The sequence below is a fragment of the Ranitomeya variabilis genome, chromosome 4 (assembly GCF_051348905.1).
Source record: "Ranitomeya variabilis isolate aRanVar5 chromosome 4, aRanVar5.hap1, whole genome shotgun sequence".
NCBI lineage: Eukaryota > Metazoa > Chordata > Amphibia > Anura > Dendrobatidae > Ranitomeya > Ranitomeya variabilis.
Window position 1 is genome coordinate 650,294,539 of NC_135235.1, and position 15,844 is coordinate 650,310,382.

The 15,844-nt window shown below is 43.8% G+C and overlaps 2 protein-coding genes across 2 annotated transcripts in view; both read right to left on the minus strand.

Annotated features, from left to right (window-relative positions):
- Window positions 1-15,844, minus strand: part of LOC143766180 (uncharacterized) — a 122,139-nt gene that overhangs the window by 68,740 nt on the left and 37,555 nt on the right. The gene's annotated exons all lie outside the window — the stretch shown is intronic.
- Window positions 1-15,844, minus strand: part of LOC143766178 (uncharacterized) — a 68,547-nt gene that overhangs the window by 17,511 nt on the left and 35,192 nt on the right. Inside the window, exons 7-10 of the mRNA XM_077253648.1 lie at window positions 6,026-6,180; window positions 5,720-5,896; window positions 5,513-5,636; window positions 5,336-5,433 (exon numbers count right to left, since the gene is read on the minus strand). Of these exons, the coding sequence (XP_077109763.1) occupies window positions 5,336-5,433; window positions 5,513-5,636; window positions 5,720-5,896; window positions 6,026-6,180 (554 nt within the window). The remainder of the gene's footprint in view (window positions 1-5,335; window positions 5,434-5,512; window positions 5,637-5,719; window positions 5,897-6,025; window positions 6,181-15,844) is intronic.

The following is a 15,844-nucleotide window of genomic DNA, read 5'->3' on the forward strand; positions in this document are numbered from 1 at the left end:
GAACTTCCAGAGGCTCTAAATTAAACCCACAGCGTTTGGCAAAGGACCAATCCATAAGACTCAAAGCGGCGCCAGAGTCGACATAGGCGTCCGCGGTAATAGACGATAAAGAGCAAATCAGGGTCACAGATAGAATAAACTTAGACTGTAAAGTGCCAATTGAAACAGACTTATCAACCTTCTTAGTACGTTTAGAGCATGCTGATATAACATGAGTTGAATCACCACAATAGAAGCATAACCCATTTTTTCGCCTAAAATTCTGTCGTTCGCTTCTGGACAGAATTCTATCACATTGCATAATCTCTGGCGCCTTCTCAGTAGACACCGCCAAATGGTGCACAGGTTTGCACTCCCGCAAACGCCGATCAATCTGAATGGCCATTGTCATGGACTCATTCAGACCTGTAGGCACAGGGAACCCCACCATAACATCTTTAATGGCATCAGAGAGACCCTCTCTGAAATTCGCCGCCAGGGCGCACTCATTCCACTGAGTAAGCACAGACCACTTACGAAATTTTTGGCAGTATATTTCAGCCTCATCTTGCCCCTGAGACAGGGCCATCAAGGCTTTTTCAGCCTGAATCTCTAAATGAGGTTCCTCATAAAGCAACCCCAAAGCCAGGAAAAACGCATCCACATTGAGCAACGCAGGATCCCCTGGTGCCAAAGCAAATGCCCAATCCTGAGGGTCGCCCCGGAGCAAGGAAATTACAATCCTGACCTGCTGTGCAGGATCTCCAGCGGAGCGAGATCTCAGAGACAAAAATAATTTACAATTATGTTTGAAATTCTGGAAGCGAGATCTATCCCCGGAGAAAAATTCAGGTAAAGGAATTCTAGGTTCAGATATAGGAGCATGAATTACAAAATCCTGTAAACTTTGAACCTTCATAGCGAGATTATTCAAACCTGTAGCGAAACTCTGATGATCCATTTTTATCAGGCGAAATCAGAACCATTCAAGGATTAGAAGGAGAGAGAGACGAAGGCTGCAGTAAGCAGAGATGCAAGTGAATCAACTAATGAGCAAACTCAGAAAAAAAAAAAAAAAAAAAAAAATTCTCTGCAGACTTCTTTTCTCTCCTTTCTTCTGCCAATTATTTTAACCCTTGGCCGGCCAAACTGTCATGGTTCTCAATGGCAAGAGAACGTAGTAAAGCATACAAAAGGACTAGCTCTTGGAAGATGGGAACTCGAGCTGACCGTGAGCTAAACCTACCGCACAACTAACAGTGGCCGGGTAGCGTGCCTACGTTTTATCCCTAGACGCCCAGCGCCAGCCGGAGGACTGACTGACCCTAGCAGAGGAAAATACAGACCTGGCTTACCTCTAGAGAAATTTTCCCCAAAAGGCAGACAGTAGCCCCCACATATATTGTCGGTGATTTCAGAGGAAATTGACATACGAAGTATGAAAATAGGTTTAGCAAATTGAGGTCCGCTTACTAGATAGTAGGAAGACAGAAAAGGGAACTTCACAGTCAGCTGAAAACCCTTTCAAAACACCATCCTGAAATTACTTTAAGACTCTAATATCAACTCATGACACCAGAGTGGCAATTTCAGTTCACAAGAGCTTCCAGCCTCAGAAATATTCAATCACAGAGAACTGGAACAAAAATGCAAAACAAACTTAGGACTAAAAGTCCAACTTAGCTGATAGTAGTCTAGGAGCAGGAACATGCAACAGAAAGGCTTCTGGTAACATTGTTGGCCGGCATAGAAATGACTGAGGAGCAAGGTTAAATAGAAAACTCCCACATCCTGATGGAAACAGGTGAACAGAGGAGATGAAGCACACAAGTTCAGTACCACCAGTGACCACCGGGGGAGCCCAGAGACCAAATTCACAACAGGAGACGCGTCCATTTTCATTACTTTAATGAGCGGTACCACGTGACCGCTGAATACAGGAAGAGCTGCGGGTGCCGGAGACCATCTGAGAAGCAGGGACTTGCAGAGACCGCGCCGGGAGGTGAGTATGATGTGACAGCCACCACTCCTGCCGCTCCCCGTCCCCCACGACCCCCTGGGACAATGACTCGAGTATAAGCCGAGGGGGCACTTTCAGCCTAAAAAAATGGGCTGAAAATCTCGGCTTATACTTGAGTATATACGGTAAATATCACCTTAGATTTACATATTGGCGGTGCACCCCCTGCCTGCACGCGCGTTATCAGCTTTGCCTCCGTGACGCCTCCCGGCTTTCGGCCTTTCTGTACCCTCACCTGGAGCTGCGCACTCTGCACTTTATTTTCAGGTAATATTCCATTGATTTTGATATGAGCCTTGCGGTGGCTGGATTTTGAGTTCCCCACAGGCTCCATGATTGTTATGTGGAGCTTTTGCCCATTGCAGTTCTATCTTTATTGCGCAAGATATAGCAAGGGATGGATTGATTATTTATATATTTAATTCTGATTGAATTGTATCCTGAGTATCTATATTGTTCTGGGTCGGGGTTTCATGTGGGGTGGGTGTGCCCCCTTTTTTTGTGATAATAAAGCATTGATGATTTTTTAATTTGGGACTTGTAAATTATTGCCTCCTTTGGTAGCGGGTTTAATGTCTATTTTTGATGTGTCCACATAAGTCAAATTTTTCACATAAAGTTTATAAATTCATATATGTATTATATCTTTTGAATTGGTACCATGTGGTATTGTTGGCTGAGTATTCTGCACTATAAAGAGGCAGCAGATTCACTCTGGACTCCATCTGGCTTCTTTTCAGCGAGGTCCTGTTCAGAAGTGCACAAAACTTTGGCCGATGGCACTTTTGTGCAATCCTAAAGACGGACACCACCGGATCACAGGTCCTATGGTATCCACAGTGCCTCCATCTGCCTCATTATAGGGAATCTTCCGCCGGGGGTTCCGTCTGAATCACGTATTTCAGAGATTTACACAGAAACCCTGATGTAAGCACTCAGCGCAGAGAGAAGGGTAAATGTGCGCCAAGCCTTACTGCGATCTTTGGGAGGCAGAATGAAAAAATCAACAGCAGGTGAAGGTTTTATTTATTTTTTACGCCATTTCTCGTGCGGTATAACTGATTAGGCAACTTTATGATTCGGATCGGTGTGATTACATTGATACCAGATCTATATCGCGTTTTTATGTTTTTTATGCTGCTGATACACAAATAGATGCTTTTTTTAGCGAAAACTAGTTTTGCATCACAGTATTTTGAGAGCTATAATTCATTCATATTTCGGCCGAAAGAGTTATGTTATGGCTTGTTTTTTGTTGCAAAGGCTGATGTTTTTAATGGTACCATTTTTGGGCACATGACATTTTTTTATCACTTCCTGTTCCGATTTTTGGGAGACAGAACGAACAATAACCAGCAATTCAGGAATTGCTTTTTGTTTTGTTTTTTTATACCGTTCCGCGTGTGGTAAAACTGATAAGACCACTTTATTTTTCGGGTCACTACAGTTACAGTGACACCACATTTATATCGTTTTTTTATATTTTGACGCTTTTACACAATAAAAACTATTTTATAGAAAAAATAATTTTTGGATCGCTTTATTCCGAGAGCTGTAACTTTTTTATTTTTCTGCTGATGGAGCTGTATGGCGGCTTGTTTTTTGAAGGACAAGATGACGTTTTCAGCGGTAGCATTTTTATTTACATCTGTCTTCGCATTTTATTGCATTTTTTTTTTTCAGCGGTATGATAAAGCATTGTTTTTTTTGCCTTTTTTTTTTACAGTGTTCACTGAAGGGGTTAACTAGTGGGATCATTTTATAGAGTGGGTCATTACGGATGCGAGGATACCAAATATGTGTACTTTTATTGTTTTTTTAATTATTATTTACATAAATAGATGTATTTATTGGAAATATATTTATTTTATTGTTTTTTCTTTATTTAGGAATTTAAAAAAATATATTTTTACATATTCTAATATATATATATATATATATATATATATATATATATATATATATATATATATATATATATATATATATATATATATATATATTTTACCCTTCTGCATTGTCCCAGTATGGGACATCACAATATACAGTATACCGTGTTCCAAATGATTATGCAAATTGGATTTGAGTGTCATAAAGATTTAATTGTTTTGTTTTTCAAATAAACTCGTGGATGGTATTGTGTCTCAGGGCTCAATGGATCACTGAAATCAATCTTAAACACATGTGATAATTAGTTTTCCAGGTGATTTTAATTAAAGTAAAACTACCGTACTTAAAAATGATGTTCCACATTATTAAGCAGGCCACAGGTTTCAAGCAATATTGGAAATAAAAAGGCTCTCTCTGCTGCTGAAAAGCATTAGTGCAATGCCTTGGACAAGGTATGAAAACATTAGATATTTCACGAAAACCTAAGAGTGATCATCATGCTGTGAAGAGATTTGTGACTGAAAGAGCAGAGTTCATGCAGATAAAGGCATCATGAGGAAGGTTTCTGCCAGACAAATTAATTGGATTAAAAGAGCAGCTGCCAAAATACCATGTCAAAGCAGCAAACAGTTATTTGAAGCTAATACCAAAAATGAGGATGCCGCGCTACAAGAGAGGCTGGAACTTGTATGGCAAATGAACTGCAATGTCCTACCTCACAGATGGAAGCTGGTGCGTCCCCTGGATGAAGAGGTTGGCTGCAGCACTGCTGCCCTCTGTGGTATGAAAGGGCTGCGGTGTCAGCGGTGCATGCACCAAAAGGGAGCGTCCTCCCGTAGTAGAAAAGTCCCCTATGCGCTCGCTTCTGGTGGTTTCGGCAGGCCGCCTCGGCCGATGGCGCTGCCGGACAGTAGCGCGGCGAGTGAGGGGCGTGGCTAAGTGGTGACATCACCTGTCCGAGAAACGGACACTAGCAGGGGCCAATCCCGACGCGTTTTGAGGGAACCGACCCTCTTTCTCAATAGCTTTTTTGTTCAGTGAATGTGACCTCCTAATGCTGCAAATTCCACAAATGAGCATTTTCAGTTCTTTAAAACATATCAAATGTTGACACCCGCACCCGATCGTCGCACCGTACTAGTACTAGTGTTTGTGGGAACGCTCCTCCTCCAGAGCAGTACTAGTATGGTGCCTGTCGGGAAGGGGTTAACAGAAATAAACAGTTGAATAGATCTCTGCTTGTAATGACTCTATATAATATATGAGTTTCACTTTTTGTGTTGAAGAAGTGAAATAAATTAACTTTTTGAAGATATTCTAATTTTGTGAGAAGCACCTGTATATAACATATACACTAATAATGATGGATATACAATTCTGAACATAAGACTTTCACAGCCGTCTGCACATCATAGAGGAGATCTCATGACACATTTTCTCATCTACCTGATGATCCTGAGGAACATTGGGATTTTCTTGTTTACAGTCCTGAAGAAGAAGAGGACGGGGACATCTCTCTGGTGTTGTCCTCTTACTGGATAGAACTGGGGGAAACACATACAGGGACTGGATTCTTTACATACAGATCATTAGATGTTGTGTGTATTTAGCCCTGTCTATTACCTGGCGATGTGAGGGGCTGGGGAACCTCCATCATGACATCCTTGTACAGATCTTTGTGCCCTTCTAAATACTCCCACTCCTCCATGGAGAAATAGACGGTGACATCCTGACACCTTATAGGAACCTGACACATACAATGATACCGTCATCACCCCAATCCCTTCATAGCGTTACTGTATAATGTCCCAGCATTCCCAGCAGTGTCACCTCTCCAGTCAGCAGCTCAATCATCTTGTGGGTGAGTTCAAGGATCTTCTGGTCATTGATGTTCTCATGTATCAAGGGGTGAGGTGGAGAAGCAGTAATTGGGCTCCAATGTGTTCCCCTTCCCTCAAGCACTGGGGGCTCACAGCGCTCACTAGAGGTCTTCACTAATATGTGGTCCTGGTTATGGAGAGACACATTAATAAATCTCACTACAAACATTTCCAGAGTCCTCACCTCTCCAGTTCTGTCCATCTGTTATTCCCATAGATAAGAATGATGTAATGTGACGTCATCCAAATCTCTCACCTCTCCAGTAAGCTGGAAGAGGATCTCTAGGGTGAGGTGTAATAACCTCTCCGCCATCTTCTCCTTCTCCATATCCATCCTTGATGGGTTAGCCACGAAAATTCTCTTATATAGAATCTTATATATCCACTGAGTGGAACTGATATTATAGGGACCTGAATGAGATGATAAGACGATGTAACATTATAAAAATCCCATGTAACAATATAATTACAGGAGATAAGGGGAACAAATGAGGGGATAGAACTTGTAGATGTTGTGTTCTCAGATCGTATAAACTGGAATGTCATAAACATCACCCACTTGAGCACTCGTGACTTGGATGGGACTGTAAAGGGGGACTTTGCTTCTCACAATCAGTTGTCCATTCAGCCACCACAATAGGCTGAAAATGAGGTAGGCGCCCCCCACAGTCATCTCACACATCCACACCACACTTCTCGCAGCCACCAGTCACCATTATGATAGGCCACCAAGACACCTTCCCTGGGTGGCACACTAGTTCACATGCACAGATAACTTTTCAAAGCCCTCGATAGCTACTTCTTGAACTTTAGCATACATCGGGTAAACAAAACAAGCTACACTTCTCCTCTTTGATGTTGGTTCATTTAGTATAACAAGGAGCAAACTTATTACAATTTAGATTTACTATATAAAAAAATGAAGAACTGAATTGAAAAAAAATGACATACATGAATCTGACAATGAATTGTTCTGGTGGAGATGTCGTAAAGGGTCTCAGGTGAGAGGAGGATGGGTAATTGTATGCACAGAGATATGGTAGAAACACTTGATTTTATATTTCTGTGGTTTCCAGAGGCTAAAAATTCTGGATACTTTAACTCACAGAAACAATTATGTCTCCCAATTACAGATGTATCCGTGGATGCTGACGATATCAGATTTCCGATAATTTGCCATCAAAATATTGCATTTCCATTGTGTCATGTGATGTTGGAGACGTCCAGTCTGCCTCAGGGACAATTATCTTCACCTATGATGTATCATCTATTTGCTTATGAGAAAGTACAGAGTTAGGCTATGTGCACACGTCAAGATTTCTGGCAGAAATTTTCCTGACAAAAACCGGACATTTCTGCCAGAAATCCGCATGCTTTTTTACTGTGATTTTACCGTATTTTTAGTGCGTTTTTCCAAATGCATAGAATAGCAGGAAAAACGCAAAAAAACCCGCAAAATTAATGAACATGCTGCTTTTTTTTTACCGCGATGCGTTTTTTTTGCGGAAAAAAACGCACCATGTGCACAAAACATGCAGAATGCATTCTAAATGATAGGATGCATAATGTATGCGTTTTTAATGAGTTTTTATTGCAAAAAAAACGCGAAAAAAAACATGAAAAAACCTGAACGTGTGCACATACCCTAAAAGTTTGCTCTTCCAGAAACGTTCAGCTACTCGCTAATTTAATTATTTACACACAGAGGAGAAGGCTTCAGTGATGTAGAATTTTAATTTATCTGATCTTGGACACAATTCATAACATGAAACATAATTCGACCTGCTGAATAAGAAGTCCCCCCCAGAGCCATAACTTTAATATTTTTTCGTCAATATGGCCTTGTGAGGGCTTGTTTTCTGCGGGACGAGTTGTACTTTGGAAACAACACCACTGGTTTTAACATATCCTGTACTAGAAAATTGGAAAAAAATATCCAAGTGTGGTGAAATTGCAAAAAAAAGTGCAATCCCACTCTTGTTTTTTGTTTTGCTTTTTTTACTAGGTTCACTAAATGCTAAAACTGACCTGCCATTATGATTCTCCAGGTCATTACGAGTTTATAGACATCAAAAATGTCTAGGTGCTTTTTTATCTAAGTGGTGAAAAAATTTTTCAAACATTGCTAAAAAAAAATTGCCCCATTTTCAGATACCCATAGCGTCTCCATTTTTCATGATCTTGGGTTGGGTGAGGACTTATTTTTTGCGCATTGAGCTGACGCTTTTAGGGATACGTGGTGCGGATACGATCTTTTGATCGCCCATTATTGCATTTTAACCCCTTAATCCCATATGACGTACTATCCCGTCAAGGTGACCTGGGACTTAATTTCCAGTGACGGGATAGTACGTCATATGCGATCGGCCGCGCTCACGGGGTGAGCGCGGCTGGGTGTCAGCTGACTATCGCAGCTGACATCCGGCACTATGTGCCAGGAGCGGTCACGGACCGGCCCTGGCACATTAACCCCCGGCACACTGCGATCAAATATGATCGCAGTGTTCTGGCGGTACAGGGAAGCATCGCGCAGGGAGGGGGCTCCCTGCGGGCTTCCCTGAGACGATCGGTACAAGGCGATGGGCTCACCTTGTACCGAGCGTCTCCTCCCTGCAGGCCCTGGATCCAAAATGGTCGCGGGGCTACTTCCGGGTCCTGCAGGGAGGTGGCTTACCAAGTGCCTGCTCAGAGCAGGCGCTGGTAAGCCAGGAGCAGGGCACGTCAGAATGCTGATCTGACACAGTGCTCTGCAAAGTGTCAGATCAGCGATCTGTCACTATACAGTGATGTCCCCCCTGGGACAAAGTAAAAAAAAAAAATGTTTAAATGTGTAAAAAAAATAAATTCCTAAATAAAGAGAAAAAAAATATATTGTTCCCATAAATACATTTCTTTATCTAAATAAAAAAAAAACAGTTAAAGTACACATATTTAGTATTGCCGCGTCCGTAACAACCCGACCTATAAAACTGGCCCACTAGTTAACCCCTTCAGTGATCACTGTTGGCCAATTGCTAATTTATCCCAAATAAGGACCCACAATCCCTCTCACCTGATCCTTTACTCAGTCCTATAAATTTAGTAGCATCTTAAGAGGTGCACGCGTGTGGGGTCAGGCAGGCACATTTCTGCAGCAAAGCATTGCGCAGCTAAGCATATAGATGCCGCAGTTATTTCAACGGCAGTTAGTCACAGCAGGAGTCAGGACCCCACTCTATGATCTGTCTCTTTCGGGTATGTCTGCTGAGGAAGCACTTCTTATTACTTGGATCTAGCTTTTCTATTAACCCATCTTACTCCTTCACCATATTTACCTATGCCTTTACAGTGTTTGCTCCACTAATTCTCTCCTTCCTTCCCTATCACAAACCCCAGCACTCTCTAACCTAATAATCATCTCCCCTTCCCTCTTACCTCCCCACCTGTCCTCCTCCTCAACCTCAAATCTGTCCTAAGAGAACATTAAACAAGTCGGCCACTCTTTCTCCCACCTGCTCTCCCTTTCTCTGCTTTTCCTCACTGCTGGAGACATATCTACCAACCCGGGACCCCCACAGCTCATACCTCCCACTCTTACCCCCTCCTATCTCTCCCTATCTAATATGAACTACCACAATCTTTCCAACATAAAAACCGGGCCCCTGACGCCCACCCCCCTGCTCCCTCTCTCTGGAGCACTCTGGAATGCCTGCTCAATCTGCAATAAGCTTCACGTGATTCACGACCTTTTTCTCTCTCGCAATCTTGCCTTCCTTGGCCTCACAGAAACATGGCTAACACCCTCTGACACCGCCTCCCCTGCTGTGCTGTGTTACGGAGGCCTCCACTTCACCCACACCCCTCGACCCGGCAACAAACATGGTGGAGGAGTGGGTCTTCTCCTTTCTTCTAATCGCACCTTTAACCCAATCCCACCTCTACCCTCCCTTATCCTCCCCTCTTTTGAAGTCCACTCTGTCCGCATCTACTCTCCCTCCAACCTCCAAGTGGCCATCATATACTGACCTCCAGGCCCAGCCACTGCCTTTATTGACCAATTCTCCACCTGGCTTCTTCACTTTCTCTCTGCTGACATTCCCACCATCATCATGGGTGACTTCAACATTCCCATTGATACTCTTCAGTCAACAGCCTCCAAACTTCTGTCCCTTACCTCATCCTTTGGTCTTACTCAGTGGTCCTCCACAGCCACCCACACAGACGGACATACATTAGACCTGGTATTCACCCATCTCTGCTCTCTATCTAACTTCACCACCTCCCCTCTCCCTCTATCCGACCACCACCTGCTCACCTTCTCATCCCCGACCTCCTCACCGGTCATCCATGTCCAGCAAAATGCGCACCCCCGCAGAAACCTTGCACACCTAGACACCCACACACTCTCTGACTCTATCCTACCACTGGCATCCATATCCTAACCCCACGACACAGACACTGCCACTGCTTTCTACAATGCCACTCTTGCATCAGCTATTGACACAGTTGCCCCTCTCGTCCATGGCAGAGTGCGACGTATCAATAGACAACCATGGCACAATAACACCACTAAAAAGCTCCGGCAAGTGTCCAAGTGCGGAGCGGCGTTGGAAAAAACACACCTGCAAGACGACTTCACTGCATTCAAACAGGCAACACTCGCTTTTAAATCTGCTCACACCTCTGCTAAACAGGCCTACTTCACAACCCTCGTATCTCCCCTATCCTACAACCCCAAACAGTTATTCAAAACCTTCAACTCCCTCCTCCGCCCCCCACTGCCCCCTCCAACCTCCCTCATCTCTGCTGAGGACTTTGCCACACACTTTAAAAATAAGATCGACCAAACAAGGCAAGTCTTCATTGTTCAACCACCATAACTCCTTTGTATACCAGACCAATACCCAAACCCCATAACCTCCCTATCCAACATCACCGAAGGGGGGCTTAATTGTCTCCTCTCCAAATCGCACCTCACCACCTGTGCGCTCGACCCCATCCCATCCCACCTGCTCCCCAACCTCACCACCACACTTATCCCATCCCTAACCCACCTCTTCAACCTATCACTATCTTCTGGCACCTTCCCTTCTGCTTTTAAACATGCCACAATCACGCCTATCCTTAAAAAGCCAACCCTCGATCCAACTGCTGTGTCCAGCTATCACCCAATATCTACTATCACTGCTCCCATTCGCTTCCAAACTCCTGGAGCAGCACGTCCACTCTGAACTTTCCTCCCACCTCTCATCTAACTTGCTCTTTGACAATCTACAATCTGGTTTCCGCCCCCATCACTCAACTGAGACAGCCCTGACCAAAATCACTAACGACCTACTTACCACCAAAGCTAATGGACAATACTCTGTACTCCTCCTTCTAGACCTGTCCTCTGCTTTCGACACAGTTGACCACTGCCTCCTACTACAGATCCTCTCCTCCTTTGGCATCAAAGATCTCGCCCTATCCTTGATCTCCTCGTATCTTTCCAACTGCACATTCAGCGTCTCCCACTCCCATACTACCTCCTCATCCCATCCTCTCTCTGTTGGAGTCCCCCATGGCTCTGTTCTAGGACCCCTACTCTTCTCAATCTATACGCTTGGCTTGGGACAACTCATACAGTCCCATGGCTTCCAATACCACCTCTATTCTGATGACACTCAGATCTACCTCTCTGGCCCAGACGTCGCCGCTCTGCTGTCCAGAATCCCAGAGTGCCTATCAGCCATATCCTCCTTCTTCTCCTCTCGCTTCCTCAAATTCAATGTGGACAAATCTCAACTCATCATCTTTTCTCCATCCCACAGATCTTCCTTACCTGACCTATCTATCGCAATCAATGACATCATGCTTTCCCCCGTACCGGAAGTCCGCTGCCTCGGAGTAACCTTCAACTCTGCCCTGTCCTTCAAACCGCACATCCAAGCTCTTTCCACCTCCTGTCGCCTCCAGCTCAAAAACATCTCCAGAATCCGTCCTTTCCTCAACCGTCAATCTACTAAAATGCTTGTGCATGCCCTCATCATCTCCCGCCTTGACTACTGCAACATCTTTTTCTGCGGCCTCCCTAACACCCTTGCACCTCTCCAGTCCATCCTTAACTCTGCTGCCCGACTAATTCATCTCTCTCCTCGCTACTCCTCTGCTTCCCTCCTCTGCAAATCTCTTCACTGGCTCTCATTCCCTCAGCGTATCCAGTTCAAATTATTAACACTGACCTACAAAGCCATCCATAACCTGTCTCCTCCATATATCTCTGAACTAATCTCCCGATATCTTCCCTCACGTAATCTCCGGTCCTCCCAAGACCTCCTTCTCTCCTCCACACTTATTCGCTCCTCATCCAATCGCCTCCAAGACTTCTCCCGAATATCCCCCATCCTCTGGAACTCTCTGCCCCAACACATCCGACTATCAACCACATTCGGATCCTTCAGAAAGAAACCTGAAAACCCATCTCTTCAGGAAAGCCTACAGCCTGCACTGACCCCGCTGCCTCCCCATCACCGCCTCACCAACGCCGGAGCTGCAGCAACCCTCAACCTATTGTCTCCTTCCCCATAATCCTGTAGAATGTAAGCCCGCAAGGGCAGGGTCCTCGCCCCTCTGTATCAGTCTGTCATTGTTAGTTTGTTTACTGTAAGTGATATCTGTAACTTGTATGTAACCCCTTCTCATGTACAGCACCATGGAATCAATGGTGCTATATGAATAAATAATAATAATAATCATTATCATATCATATCGCAAAACAAAAAGTGGAATAACACGCAATCAAAAAGACGGATATAAATATCCATGGTACTGCTGAAAACGTCATCTTGTCCCGCAAAAAACGAGCTGCCATACAGCAGCATCAGCAAAAAAATAAAAAAGTTATAGTCCTCAGAATAAAGCGATGCAAAAATACTTATTTTTCTATAAAATAATTTTTATCGTATAAAAGCGCCAAAACATAAAAAAATTATGTAAATGAGGTATCGCTGTAATCGTACTGACCCGAAGAATAAAACTGCTTTATTCATTTTACCAAACGTGGAACGGTATAACCCCCCCCCCCCAAAAGAAATTCATGAATAGCTGTTTTTGGTCACTCTGCCTCACAAAAATCGGAATAAGAAGCGATCAAAAAATGTCATGTGCCCGAAAATGTTACCAATAAAAACGTCAACTTGTCCCGCAAAAAACAAGACCTCACATGACTCTGTGGACCAAAAATATGGAAAAATTATAGGTCTCAAAATGTGGTAATGCAAAAAATATTTTTTGCAATGAAAAGCGTCTTTTAGTGTGTGACAGCTTGCCAATCATAAAAATCCACTAAAAAACCCACTATAAGGGTACGTTCACACAGGACTTTTTTGCTGCTTTTTTTTGCTGCTTTTTTTTATGCTAATTTAGGTGCGTTTTTTTGGTGCGTTTTTGGTGCGTTTTTTGGGTACGTTCACACAGGACTTTTTTGCTGCAGATTTTTGCTGCAGATTTTTGCTGCTTTTTTTATGCCAATTTTCAGCTGCTAGGACACCTCACAATGGCTCTTCACACCTTACTACCAGGAACTCCCTCACAATAGATCACAATCAGGACACCTCACAATGGCTCTTCACACCTCACAATGGCTCACAATGGCTCTTCACACCTCACTACCAGGAACTCCCTCACAGTAGATCACAATCAGGACACCTCACAATGGCTCTTCACACCTCACAATGGCTCACAATGGCTCTTCACACCTCACTACCAGGAACTCCCTCACAATAGATCACAAACAGGACACCTCACAATGGCTCTTCACACCTCACAATGGCTCACAATGGCTCTTCACACCTCACTAACCACACCCCTAAGCTCTTGGCTGTGAGATCCCTTCCTGCTGGCCATGATTTTCTGCACAAAAAACGCAGCAAATAATGCTACATGCGTTTTTTCAGCGTTTTTGCAGCGTTTTTTTCATCACCCATTCAAGTCAATGGGTGAAAAAACGCTGCAAAAACGCAGCAAAAACGCTGAAAGAAGTGACATGCCCTATGTCCAAAAAAAGCAGCAAAGCAGAAAAAACTGATCAAACAAAAAACCAACGTGTGTGCATGAGATTTCTGAAATCTCATAGGCTTTGCTGGTACTGTAAAAAGCAGCTGAAAATTAGCATAAAAAAAAGCAGCAAAAAAAAGCAGCAAAAAAGTCCTGTGTGAACGTACCCTAAAAGTAAATCAAACCCCCCTTCATCACCCCCTTCGTTACGGAAACATAAAAAAAAAAAAATGTATTTATTTACATTTTCCCATTAGGGCTAGGGTTAGGGTTGGGGCTAGGGTTGGGGCTAGAGTTGGGGCTAGGGTTGGGGCTAGGGTTGGGGCTAGGGTTGGGGCTAGGGTTGAGGCTAGGGATGGGGCTAGGGATGGGGCTAGGGATGGGGTTAGGGATGGGGTTAGGGCTAGGGTTGGGGCTAGGGTTAGCACTACAGTTAGGATTAGGGCTACAGTTAGGGTTGGGGCTACAGTTAGGACTGGGGCTAAAGTTAGGGTTAGGGTTGGGGCTAAAGTTAGGGTTAGGGTTAGGGGTGTGTCAGGGTTAGGGGTGTGGTTAGGGTTATGGTTGGGATTAGGGTTAGGGGTGTGTTTGGGATAGGGTTTCAGTTAGAATTGGGGGTTTCCACTGATTAGGCACATCAGGGCTCTCCAAACGAGACATGGCGTCCGATCTCAATTCCATCCAATTCTGCGTTGAAAAAGTAAAACAGTTCTCCTTCCCTTTCGAGCTCTCCCGTGTGCCAAAACAGGGGTTTATCCCAACATATGGGGTATCAGCACACTGAGGACAAATTGTACAACAACCATTGGGTTCCAATTTCTCCTGTTATCCTTGGGAAAATAAAAATTTGGGGGGCTAAAAAAACATTTTTGTGGGAAAAAAAATTATTTTTATTTTCACAACTCTGCGTTATAAACTGTAGTGAAACACTTGGGGGTTCAAAGTTCTCACAACACATCTAGATAAGTTCCTTGGGGGGTCTAGTTTCCAATATGGGGTAACTTGTGGGGGATTTCTACTGTTTAGGTGCATCAGGGGTTCTGCAAATGCAACGTGACGCCTGCAGACCAATCCATTCAATCAAGTCTGCATTCCAAATGGCGCTCCTTCCCTTCCGAGCTCTGCCATACGCCCAAACGGTGGTTCCCCCCCACATATGGGGTATCAGCGTACTCAGGACAAATTGGACAACAACTTTTGGGGTCCAATATCTCCAATTACCCTTGGAAAAATACAAAACTGGGGGCTAGAAAATAATTTTTGTGAAAAAAAAAATGAATTTTTATTTTCACGGCTCTGCGTTATAAACTGTAGTGAAACACTTGGGCTTTCAAAGCTGTCAAAACACATCTAGATAAGTTCCTTAGGGGGTCTACTTTCCAAAATGGTGTCACTTGTGGGGGGTTTCAATGTTTAGGCACATCAGGGGCTCTCCAAACGTGACATGGTGTCCCATCTCAATTCCAGTCAATTTTGAAAAGTCAAACGGCGCTCCTTCCCTTCCGAGCTCTGCCATGCACCCAAACAGTGGTTTACCCCAACATATGGGGTATCAGCGTACTCAGGACAAATTGGACAACAACTTTTGGTGTCCATTTTCTCCTGTTACCCTTGGTAAAATAAAACCAAATGGAGCTGAATAATTTTTTTGTGAAAAAGAGTTAAATGTTCATTTCAACGGTTAATAAACTTCTTGAATGTGATTTTGAGCACCTTGAGGGGTGCAGTTTTTAGAATGGTGTCAAACTTGGTTATTTTCTATCATATAGACCCCTCAAAATGACTTCAAATGTGATGTGGTCCCTAAAAAATATTGGTGTTGTAAAAATTAGAAATTGCTGGTCAACTTTTAACCCTATTGGAGGAAATCCGGCGCGATTGCCGAAAGTGCATGTTAAATTCCACTGTCAGCGCTTGACAGCGGCATTTAACAGGTTAATAGCCGAGGGTGGATCGCGATTCCACCCGCGGCTGTTCCGAGCACATGTCAGCTGTTCAAAACAGCTGGCAGGTGCCAGGAATGATGTGGGCTCCGGCGGTGAGGGTGAGGGTGTCAGAAATT